General features: G+C 41.4%; 1 protein-coding gene across 1 annotated transcript in view; it reads left to right on the forward strand.

The window, feature by feature from the left end:
- Positions 1-14,939: 14,939 nt before the first annotated feature.
- LOC123507263 (proline-rich receptor-like protein kinase PERK2) overlaps positions 14,940-15,000 on the forward strand; it is a 30,123-nt gene continuing 30,062 nt past the window's right edge. Inside the window, exon 1 of the mRNA XM_045260026.1 lies at positions 14,940-15,000. This exon is cut by the window's right edge and continues 13 nt beyond it. Coding sequence (XP_045115961.1) covers positions 14,940-15,000 — 61 coding nt within the window.

The following is a 15,000-nucleotide window of genomic DNA, read 5'->3' on the forward strand; positions in this document are numbered from 1 at the left end:
GATTTAACCCAGCTAGGCAGAGTTAACCCCTCCCTTTGCTTCCCCCAGACAGGTACAACGGTCAATTGATGATGATCGGGGGATGATAAGTCAGGGGGAGAAGGGGTCAGGAGGTCATGAGGTAAGAGGGTTAATGAGAGCAAGAGGGTGTTGATCTTCTGTGAACCAGTGAGAGGAGATTTTTTTTGTTTGTGGTTAGTTGGGTTGGGTGGTTGGGTCGGGATGGGTTGGGATGGGTTGGGTTGGGTTGGGTTGGGTTGGGTTGGGTTGGGTTGGGTTGGGTTGGGATGGGTTGGGATGGGTTGGGTTGGGTTGGGTTGGGATGGGTTGGGATGGGTTGGGATGGGATGGGTTGGGATGGGATGGGTTGAGTTAGGTTAGATTAGGTTAGGTTAGGTTAGGTTAGGTGAAGTGAGGTGAGGTGAAGTGAGAAGAGATGAGATGAGATGAGGTAAGGTAAGGTAAGGTAAGGTACAGTAAGGTAAGGTAAGGTTAGGTAAGGTTAGATTTGGCTAGGTTAGGTTAGGTTAGGTTAGGTTAGGTTAAGGTTAGGTTAGGTTAGGTTAGGTTGGGTTGGGTTAAATCAGGTTAGATTTGGCTAGGTTAGGTTAGGTTAGATTAGGTTAGATAGGTTAAGGTTAGGTTAGGTTAGGTTAGGTTAGGTTAGGTTAAGGTTAAGGTTAGGTTAGGTTAGGTTAGGTTAGGTTAGGTTAGGTTGGGTTGGGTTAAATCAGGTTAGATTTGGCTAGGTTAGGTTAGGTTAGATCAGGTTAGGTTAGGTTAAGGTTAGGTTAGGTTAGGTTAGGTTAAGGTTAGGTTAGGTTAGGTTAGGTTAGATCAGGTTAGGTTAGGTTAAGTTGGGTTGGGTTAGGTTAGGTTAGGTTAGGCTCACTTGTGGTTAGGTTAGGTTAGGTTAGGTTCACTTGTGGTGGGTTTACTCTTAAGTGATATCAAGGATTAGTTGGGTTTGTTTCTCTTTCCTTTGTTTGTTTGTGTTTGTGTTAAGATGGCATGTGTTGGTTATGAAGTGTTTGTGTTGAGGTGTTTCTCTTTCTGGTTTGAGTCTTTGTGTTTCTTCTCGTATTTCTCTCTCTTTTTCTTTCTGTGTCTCTGCTTCTGTCTCACTCTATTCGTCTGGTGACACATACTCTCTCTCTCTCACACACACACACACACACACACACACATGCAGAAATAATAAACACAATTCAAAGAAAACGTAAGCCAGGGAGGATAAAATAAGAAGGAAGACTTAGGTAAAATGAGGCAGATTTGCTGATTCAAGTGAAAACGAAAGGGAAGAGGAGGAGGAGGAGGAGGAGGAGGAAAGGAAGCGTACAGGGAAGAGGGTGAGGAATGCTGTACAGGAAAAGGGAGAGAGGGAGAAAGAGACGGAATATTTGAGAATGGGGAGAAAGAGGAAATAGAGGTGGAGGATGAGGAGAAGGGCCGGAGCGTGGAGGGGACGTGAAGGGAAGGGAAGCGAAGCAAAGGGTGGTGATGGGAGGAGACAGGAGCTCTGGGGGGGCGTAATTGGTGGCGGCGGGGTCATGAGAGGTCAAAAGGGCTATGGCGAGATGAGCATTCCAAAACAGCAGACAGGGAGAGCAACAGCAACAGCAACAGCCACAGCACCACGACGCATGAAGCACGTAGGGACTTATCCATGGTTCTAGTACACCACAGCACACAGCAATGATAAAGATGATGAGTGGGATTACCTTTCAAATACACAGCAACAACAGAAGCAAAATTTACACAGCATAATTTACACAGCACTGACGTAGGTACCACACAGCATACAGCAACGACGTGACAAAAGGTCTTTACTCACACAGCGACGCCGTTTCCACAGCACCAAAAATCCTGCAGTATCGCTTTTTTTTTTTTTTTTTTTTTTTTTTTTTCATCAGGAAGTTCGATCAAGGTTAAAAAAAAATGTACATATGAGAAAGCTCGCGATAAGAAACAGATAAACCATAAGAGAAGCCAGTCCATTTTCTCAACATTTCTTTACACAACAGTGGGGGGAAAAATAATCAATTTACTAGCTATCCACAGCAAAACAGTAAGAAAGTATTCACTCCCACAGCAGACGAACGAGGAAATCTTAAAGTCAACAACAGGAAACCCAGCACTATAGATATTTCACTACGACATCAATTCTTTAGTCCCACAGCAAACAGGAACATAGATTTTACTCCCACAGCATCAATACTCCTGACAGCACTCGCACCACTCACAGCACCACTCCACACAGCAAAGGCAGCCCAGGGGAAGCAGCACAACGCAAGCTCTGAGTCCCACAATGGTTCTCTTCGTTTTATCGTCAATCTTACGACCACATTCATAAACGTCTTGTTCTTTCACTACGACAATTTTCCAAGGCCACAGAACCACTACCAGGGTTTTCAAGACAGTTTTTCCTCATGATAAACTAGAATTCTTGACAGTCTATCACCAGAACCATAAAAATCTCTTTAAAAACATGAACATTTTAAACTAAAGCCTGTGGAGAGTAAGTGATGGTGATAGAGCATAGCGTTTCTGAATACGGGCGTTAGTGTGTGTAAAGTCTACGGGATTTGAGTATCTTGTTTCAGTATTATTTTTATTTATTTACGAGAAATTTATACAGTTCTTCTCTATCGTTTCTTATTTATTGGTCTATTTATTTATTCATTTGTGTGTTTATCTATTAATTTTCATTTGTTTTTTTTTATGGTGTTTTAGAAGTAGTTAATCACTCATATCCAATCATCAACTGTAATATTTTAAGAAGTCTTGTTGTTTTGTATGTTTGAGATGACATTTCCGCGTAACAAAACACACACACACACACACACACACACACACACACACACACACACACACACACACACACACACACACACACACACACACACACACACACACACACACACACACACACACACACTGACAGTTTCAATTATCCCAAGTTATCTAATACCTTCTATTCTATTTCACTATGCCTAACAAATTCAGAGTTCTCTATTTGTCGAGGTGCTCTATAGTTGGGCCAGGAAAGGGTCGGGGCAGATAATGAGAGGCTCGGGTCACAGGTGTGGAGGAGAGGAAGGGCGTGGCGCATCACCCTTTCGTGTTTCTAGCTGCCAAAGTACTTTATTTATCCTGGTCACGTTATGTAAAGTCACGACAGGTAGTGACGTTTAGAGCACAGGTGTAAAGAAGGAAGGCTGTGAAATTGATTGGATAGGTAATCTATTTTAGGTTAGGTTAGGTTAGATTAGGATAGGTTAGGGTTCGGTTAGGTTAGGTTAGATTCAGTTTGGTTACGTTAGGTTCAGTTTGGTTAGGTTAGGTTCAGTTTAGTTAGGATAGGTTAGGTTCAGTTTGGTTAGGATAGGTTAGGTTCAGTTTGGTTAGGATAGATTAGGTTCAGTTTGGGATAGGTTAGGTTCAGTTTGGTTGGGATAGATTAGGTTCAGTTTGGTTAGGATAGGTTAGGTTCAGTTTGGTTAGGTTAGGTTAGGTTCAGTTGGGTTAGGATAGATTAGGTTCAGTTTAGTTAGGTTAGGTTAGGTTCAGTTTAGGATAGGTTAGGTTAGGTTAGTTTTTTTTTTTTAGGTTGGGTTGGGTTAGGTCACATTCAGTTTAGTTGAATTAGGTTGAGTTTGGCTAAGTTAGGTGAGTTAGCTTAGTGAGTTAGGTTAGATTAGGTTAGGTGAAGTGAAGTGTGAAGTGAAGTGAAGTAAATAAGTTCAATCAAGTTAAGTAAAGTTAGGTTAGGTTAGGTTAGGTACACAAGTAATGACATTTAGAAGACAAATGTAGAGAAGGATTCACATAGTTTTGGCAGTAGAAGCGCTGTATTTGTTTAGCTTAGGGTAGGTTAGGTAACAAGAGGCACGTGACAGGTGTGGAGGAAAAAGGGCGTGACTTACTCATCTCTTCATGTCAGACTGCCGAGGTAGTATATCAGGTTAGGTCAGGTTAGGTTAGGTTAGGTTAGCTGAAGTCAAGTTAGGTTAGGATAGGTCAGGATAAGTTAGCTGGTCAGGTTAGGTTAGGTTAGGTTAGGTTAGGTTAGGTCAGGTTAGGTTAGCTGAGGTCAGGTTAGGTTAGGTTAGGTCAAGATAGGTTAGGTTAGGTCAGGTTAAGTCAGGTTAGGTTAGCTGAGGTCAGGTTAGGTTAGGTTAGGTCAAGATAGGTTAGGTTAGATTAGGTTAGGTTAGGTTAGGTCAGGTTAGGTTAGCTGAGGTCAGGTTAGGTTAGGTTAGGTCAAGATAGGTTAGGTTAGATTAGGTTAGGTTAGGTTAGGTTAGGTTAGGTCAGGTTAGGTTAGCTGAGGTTAGGTTAGGTTAGGTTAGGTCAGGATAGGTTAGCTGAAGTCAGGTTAGGTTAGATTAAGTTGGGTTTTGCCAGGTTAGATTAGGTTAGGTTTTATTTAGGTTAGGTTAGTTAGGTTAGGTTACTTTGGTGAGTTTGGTTTAAGCTAGGTTGTGTTGGGTAAGGTAAGGTAAGGTAAGGGTAAGGTAAGACAAGGCGAGGCTCTGGTAGGCAACAAGAGGCCCAGGACAGGTGTGGAGAAGGAAGGGCGTGGCTTATCCATCGCTTCATGTTACAGGCTGGTGAGGTAATATATTTGGTTAGGTTAGGTTAGGGAAGGCTGCGGCAGGTAAGGAAAGGCTCGGGACAGGTGTGGAGGAGGAAGGGCGTGGCGCATCAGTCTCCAGCTGTTTGCAGTGAGATATATTTGGAGGAAAATCGATGAATCAATGTTTGACATCTCGCTGATGGGACGCTGGAGAAAATGGGTTCCCGCAGCCCCCTGATATGAGATCCTCCGCAGGGCACCTTTGTCTTCCGCCCTTTGCTTTTCTTCTTTTACATTTTCTTTCACATTTTCTTTTTTTCTTATCCCTTTATTTTCTATTAGTTTTTTATTACTTTTTGAACGCTGTTAATTGTTTTTATGAATTTAAACTGCCTTACAGAAAAATACCTTACGGCGCTCTCTCTCTCTCTCTCTCTCTCTCTCTCTCTCTCTCTCTCTCTCTCTCTCTCTCTCTCTCTCTCTCTCTCTCTCTCTCTCTCTCTCTCTCTCTCTCTCTCTCTCTCTCTCTCTCTCTCTCTCTCTCTCTCTCTCTCTCTCTCTCCACACACCACATCAACGGTCACAAGATCACAAACCAATGTCACAAACCAATGCTTTTTCTGAGTATTTCTTTGCGTTGTCTTCTCTTTCACCGTCACCATGACAAACACAAGACGGATGCGGCGGAGACTAATTCCACACTTGGTTCCTCTTGCCTTAATCCCGCGGGCACGAGAGAGAGAGAGAGAGAGAGAGAGAGAGAGAGAGAGAGAGAGAGAGAGAGAGAGAGAGAGAGAGAGAGAGAGAGAGAGAGAGAGAGAGAGAGAGAGAGAGAGAGAGAGAGAGAGAGAGAGAGAGAGAGAGAGAGAGAGAGAGAGAGAGAGAGAGAGAGAGAGAGAGAGAGAGAGAGAGAGAGAGAGAGAGAGAGAGAGAGAGAGAACAGAAACAAACAAAACAAAAACTGAGACAAAGACAAATATAATCAGACAAACAAGTAGACAGACAGACAGACAGACAGACAGACAGGGAGACAATTAACAATTAACAAAGTACATAACCCAGGAAATGTAGCGATATAAGACTAGGCAAATTAAACCGGACGGGCTGCGCTGGTAATACGGTTTAGCAGCTGGAGAAACACTTGAAAACACGAGGAACGGTTTCGAGATGGAGGCTACTTATATTTACATCCTCTCCTCTCGCTATTACTCTTGCCCCGACGAAACACTCAGAATGCAGAGTTTAAAATCTAAATGATACCGTCTGGGTGTGTCTTCCCATTCATTTCTAGAGTAAAGGGTCTTGGGATCAATGGAAGCTTCTAATTCTTACCTTCTTTTCTTCTCTCGCTGTTACACTTCACTAAATACTCAGCATACACGCTCCAGGAATTAGTTTGAGCGTGGTGTAAGCGTCCTCATCTTCCATATTCAACAAACACGCTCCAGGAATTAGTTTGAGCGTGGAGTAAGTGTCCTCATCTTCCATATTCAACAAACACGCTCCAGGAATTAGTTTGAGCGTGGAGTAAGCGTCCTCATCTTCCATATTCAACAAACACGCTCCAGGAATTAGTTTGAGCGTGGAGTAAGTGTCCTCATCTTCCATATTCAACAAACACGCTCCAGGAATTAGTTTGAGCGTGGAGTAAGTGTCCTCATCTTCCATATTCAACAAACACGCTCCAGGAATTAGTTTGAGCGTGGAGTAAGTGTCCTCATCTTCCATATTCAACAAACACGCTCCAGGAATTAGTTTGAGCGTGGAGTAAGTGTCCTCATCTTCCATATTCAACATACACGCTCCAGGAATGAGTTTGAGCGTGGAGTAAGTGTCCTCATCTTCCATATTCAACAAACACGCTCCAGGAATTAGTTTGAGCGTGGAGTAAGTGTCCTCATCTTCCATATTCAACAAACACGCTCCAGGAATGAGTTTGAGCGTGATGTGAGTGTCTTAATCTTCCTATGACCTGAACTCATTTAAGGAGATTTCAAGACAATTATCCCATTCTTTCTGGCTAACTCTCGGATCTGCTCGAGAACTGGCATCTAGGAGGGCCTTTTTTAGTCTAATCGTTTCTGTTGCCCTTGGCCAGATTTTCCATTAAAAAACACTTCAAGACACAATAACGTAAAATAATGGAAGGTGCAGGAAACCACTAGGCCCACACGAGGCAGTTCTTGTATAAAACATGCCTATTTATCCTCACCAATCATTCCCTGTCCATAAATCTGCCTTACCTTTTAGACCTCCCTATTAACTCGACACTAACAGCCTAATTACTACGTCTGAGAAGCAAAGGATGTCAAGATGAGTTGAAGCTGCGACTTTAAACATGGTGAGCACTCTAATGAAGCAATAAAGAGTGGCAAGCGAGGGTGGAGATGAGTGAAGGCAACTAACACTAAGGGAGATGAAAGGACGCTGCTAATCATTATGACACTTCATCTCCTTCCCTTCCTCCACGTCATACTAACTCTGAAATATTCCAACGAAGTAATAGAGAGAGAGAGAGAGAGAGAGAGAGAGTGCCAAGTGACGCTGAGGATGAGAGGAGCTACTAAATCTTTGAAGGAGACGAAAGGATTGACTCTTAATATAACCACTTTCCTTCCTCTCCTCGATAACACACAAACTCCAAATATTCTAAATACTCTCATGCTTACTTCAATACTAGGTCATGCTTGAGACGAGTGTTGGTTTAAAGTTTTGCAGGGAGATGAAGGAACCGTGGTAATCGTTAAGACACTCCATTTTCTTCCTTCCTCGGAAAAATAGAAAACACCAAGAGTAGGTTAGTTTTCCAGGGAGATGAAGGAACCGTGGTAATCGTGAAGACACTCCATTTGCTTCCTCTCCTCGATAACGCACCAAATCAAAATACTGTAATGAAAAGATAGGAAACACTAAAAGTAGGTTAAAAGTTTTCCAGGGAGATGAAGGAACCGTGGTAATCGTTAAGACACTCCATTTGCTTCCCTTCCTCGATAACACACTATCTCAAAATACTCTACACGCTGTAACGAATTAATATTGAGTATCATGAAAGATTAGAGACGAGTGTAGATTACTTTTCCAGGGAGATGAAAGAACCATGCTAATAATTAAGACACTTTCCTTCCCTTCCTCGATAACTAACTCAAAATACTCTAATGCTGCAACATAGAACACCAAAAGAGGCTGGAGACGAGTGGATGTTACTAAGTTTTGCAGTGAGATTGAAAGACCCGTGCTAATTTAAGACACTATTTCCTTCCTCTTCTCGATCCCACACTTACTGTAAACACTGAAGATGCAATATAGAACACCAAGAGAGGCTGGAAACGAGTGGAAGCTACAAGGGAGATGAAAGACCGCTGCTAACTCTTACATACTCCCTTCCTTTCACTTCCTCAATCACTCCACACTCCCTCCATCCACTTTTCGCCAGCAGACTCCACCACGGGTAATAATTTCATCTATTTAAGGCCAAAACTCCACCAGCGTGAGAATTAATGAGGCGCGGCTTTATTACCTGAGCCCACCTGACGAACCATGAAGAGAGGACCGCTGCTTCCCTCAAAGGCTGCCGCTCATCATGCTAAGAAGAGCCTCGCTAAAACCCTTACTTTATACCTTAATAATGTAATGTTTTAGTCCATTTTAAGTTGATACGGTATTTCACTGATATTCCCCGTTGTTTAACTTAAAGGGAGGTGGTCATCATGTTTAGACCGGCCTCGCCAACACCATTACTTTATAACATCATAAACTTTATTACATTTGGCTAACTTTCCCTATACCGCTGCAGCTTTAGGTTACTGGTGCCATGTGTTCAGTCTATTAGCGTACTGCATGTCTTTTATCGTTAGTCATACCAGTGAGTTTGGTGAATTAAAGGGACGTATACTTGGTGCCTTAACACTTCAGTAATTTCTATCATATGTTTTGAGTCTATTACTCCATTACACGTCTATCATCATTAGTCACGCTAGTAAGTTTGGTGAGTTAAAAAGGAAACATTTGGCACCTTAACCCCTTCAGTACTGGGACACATTTATACCATGAGTTTTGGATACGTTTAGACCATTTTATTGATATTAGGAAGGCTCAATGGAGGTCAAAAGATTAGTGGCCACAGTCTTCCCTATTCTAATCGCCACATACGTTTCTGAAGCTGTATAAAATCACCAAATAGTAACCAGAATAAATATGGAAATGCGTCATGGTACTGAAAGGGTTAACACTTCAGTAATTTGCTAATGAGTAAATGCATGTCACTCGTATGGTTTGCCCTCTAGTCATTACTTTATTACATACATATAAAAACATTTGCTACTTTCACAGGTCAGTAAATAAGCTTAATCACACACCACTCTTTGGTTAGCGCTGCAGTCCTTAGGTATATCAAAATTAAGCCACTTCTCTATTGTATAAGTAAATAAGCTTAATCACACACCGGGCGTTGATTAGCGTTGTAGTCCTTAGGTATGTTAAAATCAGGCCACTACTCTGTTGTATAAAGATGATGGAGGGATGGGGAAGAGTAATCTGTCACCACTAAAGCAAAACAAGTGTATATAACTATTATTTATTTCTTCATTAACTTTATCAAGGTGGTGTCGCAATGGTTAACTCATTTATTCTGAAACACTTCCGCGTCTAATCTCGATAAATCCTCAGAAATTTATGTGTTTTTTTTAAGAGTGATTTTCGTGATCATGGTGACAGGTTAACGATGACTCTACACCACAGCAGTAACTCACAGTACACTCTAAAGGTTACTGTGGTTTTCAAGGGTGTTTTCACGATCACGCTGAAAGTTCAACGTATCGGTAACTCATAACACGCTCTAGTGAAGGTTAATGATTTTCAATGGTGGATTCATGTTAACAGTTAAACGAATTAACAGACTCATCATAACAGTAAATCACAATATACTCGAATGAAAATGACTGTGGTTTTCAAGGGTGTTTTCTTGGTTACAGTGATAGTTTAACCGAGACTCTATGTTATATCTGTGACATAATAATACGCTCTCCTGAAAGATACTGTAGTTTTCAAGGGTGTTTTATTGGTTACAGTGATAGTTTAACCCCTTCAGTACTGAGATGTATTTTTACCTTGAGATTTGTGTACGATTAGACCATTTTGATGACATTAGGAAGGGTGTATGGAGGTCAGAGGAGAAATGGCAACAGTCTTCACTATTTTAATCCCAACATAAATTTGTGAAGCTGTATCAAATCAACAAATAGTCCCCAGAAGGAATTTGAAAACACGTCCTGGTACTGAAGGGGTTAACCAGGACTCTATATCATATCTGTGACACAATACGCTCTCCTGAAAGATACTGTATTTTTCAAAGGTATTTTCATGGTTACGGTGGCAGTTTAACCACGACTCTACATTGCATCAGTGATATAATACGCTCTCCTGAAAGATGCTGTAATTTTCAAGGGTGTTTTCATATTACAGAGATAGTTTAAGTAATACTCTACATCATATCAATAACTAACCTCTGACCCGCTAGTGAAGGTTATTGTTTATCATGGTTACAGTAGAAGTTTAGCCAAGACTCTTACTTCAGTGGAAAACAGTAAGCAAGTGAACCAAGCTATCCATCTCTGCGGCCTCTGATAACAGTCCTGACGGGAAAACAAAACGATTAAGAACGCACACCAAAGTTACGCCGCTCCTCCTTCACTACTACCATTTTACATAAGAATGATGAGTAGAGGGGAAGGAGACGCTGTGACCTACTTCAGCACTTCATTAGCTTGGCCCACAACAAAGCAGCGTCAGATTAATGTCTTGGTAATTCAATCCATCGTGTTACTGCTGCACCGTCACTCACTTACGTAACTCTTTCACTGTGACATACAACAATTAAGGGCATTAAACGAGGGAAGTTTCAAGACATTTATCCCATTCTTTTGGCTAACTCTCTCGAATTTGCTCGGGGAATGTCATCTAAGTAGGCTCTTTTGTTTCCCTTTGTTGCCCTTGGCCAGATTTCCCCTCTTAGATAAAAAAAAATAAATAAAATGTACGGAATCTTCATCAGCATCTAAAAATACAACAGCAATAATAAAGAGGGATAAAGGAGAACAGGTTTTGTGATTTCAGTCCAGTTCAATGTTTGGAAGTGGCTGTAGAACAAGGAAGGATGTTTTATTGTATTTAGTGATCATTTGAAGTGCCAAACAGCAGTGAAAGGCGCAGTGACGTGTGGAAGGGAAGGGCGAATCAACGAAGAGGAAAAAGTCTACACTAATATTATGAACTTTGCATTTCATCATTCCTCTATCATTACTCACGAAATCATCATAATTTATCGTTTCATCGTCAGTTAAGTTAACGTGGCGTGTGGAAGGCAGGGAGGAATCCACGAGGAGGAAAATGTGTACAACAATATTACAACTTTATATTCTACCATTCCTCTAACATTGCTCACCAAACTACATAAAAGTCTCATAATTTATCGTGTCACCGTCAGTTAAGTAAGCATAACGTGTGGAAGGCAAGGATGAATCAGCGACAAAAATCAACAACAATATTATGAACTTTCTATATAACCGCTCCTCTATCATCGCTCAGTTATGTAAGAGACTCCATAATTATATCGTTTTATAGTCACTCGCGTCACCCCTTCAGTACCGGGACGCACTGTTTACCGTGAGTCTGGGATATGATTTGACGATTTCATTAGGTTAGGAATGGTCCATGGAGGTCAGAAAATTAATGGCCAGAGTTTTCACTCTTTCAATCCTCACATAAGTATCTGAAGGTGTATAAAATCATCAAACAGTGAGTGGAATGAATATGAAAACGCGTCATTGTACTGAAGGGCTTAAGTAAAGGTGACTTTCTTTTTTATACCATGTGGGCTTTTCACGGGAATTGATGGGCTAAAGGGGATACTTTCTTGCCACGAGTGAAAGCCCAACCTACACTCGGACCGTGGACAGGATTCGAACCCGTGCGCTTGGAGACCCCTCGGACCCCAAAGCATGCATGGTTCCACTGTACCACGGCGGCCCTTAAAGAAGAGGAGAAAGAAATAAGCGAAGAGAAAGAAATCCACATTGTGAACTCCACATTTTACCATTTTCTTATTATTATTCAAAAAAATTACGTAAGACAATCATAATGAGGAATTTGCTCCCTAATTTTGGCCGAGGCTTTTCCACTTTTTAGAGAGCCAGCACTCAATTGGGCCTTTTTTTTTATCTTTTCTTTTTTTGCCCTTGGCTGGTCCTCTTCCCTACATAAAAAAAGAAAATAATGATAATAATAATGTATCGTTTCATCGTGAGTTCTGTCATCGTGACGTGTGAGAGCCAGAGACGAATAAGCAAGGAGGATAAAGTCTACAGTAATATCATGAACTTGGAATTCATTTATCATCACACACCATTATATAAGGGACGCCATCATAAATCATCGTTTCATCGTCAGCTAAGTAAATGTAACGTGTGAAGAAGAGGGACGAATCGATGAAGAAAAGTCTACAAGTAATATTATGAGCCTTCCCTTTTACGATTCCCCTCGCATTACCCACAGAATTAAATAAAAGAAAGAGGAATTCACTACTAGAACACCCAAACCACCCCACATATATCAAGACTACTTACACCTCTTTACTTACGCGAAATATCTATAAGTGTCAGAAAACGAGATAAATCACCCACTGAAAGACAAAAAACATCCCACGTATAGAAAGGTTACTCAAATTTTTCTTCCATTATCTTTTGACTCCCTGCCTGCTTCTGCATTTCCATCTACCTGTGACCTGAACTTACCTAAGAGACTCAAGACATTTATCCCTTTCTTTTAACAGAAGAAAAAATTACAAAAATGAAGTGAAAAATTGTGGAGAAATTACAGAGAGAGCAGAAATAAAGTGACATTAAGGCGAAAAAGAAAGAAAAATATAAAGCAGTAAAACGAAACTGAGAAAACAGAAATTAAAAACTAACAAATAAGGACAGAGAGAAACACTACTTAAATTTTTCCTCTATTATCTTTTGACTCCCTTCCTGCTTCTGCATTTCCATCTACCTGTGACCTGAACGTATCTAAGAGACTCACGACATTTAACCCATTTTCTTTTTTATACCATGTGGGCTTTTCACAGGAATTTCTGGGCTAAAGGGGATACTTTTTGGGGCACCTCCTATCTCAAAGCCCACCCGCTAGGAAACCGTTGCCCCGCGTGAGGAAGCCCAACCTGCACTCGGACCGTGGACAGGATTCGAACTCGTGCGCTTGGAGACCCCTCGGATCCCCAAAGCACGCATGGTTCCTCTCGAGAGTCTGCTCGGTGACTGGCATCTGAGTGGACATAAACGCTTGACTATTTCCGTTCTTTTTGTTTTTCTTGGCCAGTTTTTCCGTTCTTACATGAAAAAAATATGCTTATACTGATAGAAAAGTAAGAAAAACCTACACAAAACACACAAAACAGAAGCATTTCAAATAACCAAGACAGGAGTAGCTTCATTCCTTCATACTTCCCAACTAACACTCAAACAGCTACATAAAAACTGAGAGCGGGAGGAAAATGAACAAACCAGGAACTGAAACACCAAAAAAGCAGCCAATATATAGAACCATTCGGCCTATATTTACATACAAAGACCACGTAACAACATCTTTATCCCCAATTACCCTCCCGTCATTACTCAAGCTGCTGGATAAGGCTGGAGAGAGAGAGAGAGAGAGAGAGAGAGAGAGAGAGAGAGAGAGAGAGAGAGAGAGAGAGAGAGAGAGAGAGAGAGAGAGAGAGAGAGAGAGAGAGAGAGAGAGAGAGAGAGAGAGAGAGAGAGAGAGAGAGAGAGAGAGAGAGAGAGAGAGAGAGAGAGAGAGAGAGAGAGAGAGAGAGAGAGAGAGAGAGAGACAGACAGACAGACAGACAGACAGACAGACAGACAGACAGACAGACAGACAGACAGACAGACAGACAGACAGACAGACAGACAGACAGACAGACAGACAGACAGACAGACAGACAGGGGAGAGGAGAGGGAGAAAGAAAAAAAAAAGGAAAAAAAAGAAGGAAAGAAGGAAAGAAAGAAGGAAGGAAGGAAGGAAGGAAAGAAAGGAAAAAAGAGAAGAAAGAGAGAGAGAGAGAGAGAGAGAGAGAGAGAGAGAGAGAGATCCACTATGAAAACCACCCTAATCAACCTATATATAAACCAGTCAGCCTACATATAGAACGAGTATCCAAACAGTAACTTTACCCTTTAACTTAATCCATTAAGTTCTGGGACGCATTTTTACCACGAGTTTTGAGTTCGATTAGACGATTTCATTGACATTAGGAAGGGTCTATGAAGGTCAAACGATTAATAGCCAAAGTTTTCATAGTCTTAATCCCCACAGCGGTTTCTGAAGCTGTATAAAACCACCAAATAAACAAAATAAATATAAAAGACGCATTTTTACCACGAGTTTTGAGTACAAGACGATTTCATTTACATTAGGAAGGGTCTATGGAGGTCAGACGATTAATAGCCAGAATTTTCAGTCTTAATCCCCATATAAATTTCTGAAGCTGTATAAAATCAGCAAATAGTAAGCAAAATATATATAAAAACGTGTCATGGTAACTGAAGAGGTTAATATCACCCACTCATTCCTCGCACTGTTATGTAAGCTTGGCAGAGAAGAGAACAAATAAAGTATAGCCATTGAAACCTGCAAAATATGAAACCTCCTAAATATAAAACAAAACATAATATTCCCAGTCATTACTTACATCCATACAGAGAGAGAGAGAGAGAGAGAGAGAGAGAGAGAGAGAGAGAGAGAGAGAGAGAGAGAGAGAGAGAGAGAGAGAGAGACGAGGCAAGAAATCAGCCACAAGATCAGAAACGTCCCAGCCTCATAATCCTTTGTATTTCACGCTTGGATGCATAGATTCCTTATTCATAGGCTCCTCCATCTCCCGCCGCCGTGACTAAGCCTCCTTCGATCCCTCACCCGCTTATGAATGACCCACAAGTCCCTGTCCTTACTCGAATCCTCTGTCCCTTTATCGAGAGGAAATGGAGATGTAGGCAGATATTCACTACAACCTTTTCTTTATTCCTGTGTTTACGAGTGGTGTGTTTCCTGCAGTGTTTAGTGTATGGTAAGGAAATGGCGCCAGATATAAGGTCATGTTCAGAAACGCCTCGCTCTCACCATGACAATTTTTCAAGATCGCCAGAGATGACAAGCAGGGTTTTCAAGACAGTTTCTCCTTAATATACACTAAAATCTTGCTCGTCCATCACCAGAACCATGAAAATACACTTAAGAACATGAGTATCTTCAACTAGAGCCTTTGAAAATAGTCGTCGCGAGAGTGAAGCGTTTCTGAGTATGGACCATGGAGGGCAAGGCTGGACATTTGGGATTTCAGGCACTGTGTTGCGTTGGGAGTTTGGCTG

Source organism: Portunus trituberculatus, chromosome 21 (genome assembly GCF_017591435.1).
Source record: "Portunus trituberculatus isolate SZX2019 chromosome 21, ASM1759143v1, whole genome shotgun sequence".
NCBI classification, from domain to species: Eukaryota; Metazoa; Arthropoda; class Malacostraca; order Decapoda; family Portunidae; genus Portunus; species Portunus trituberculatus.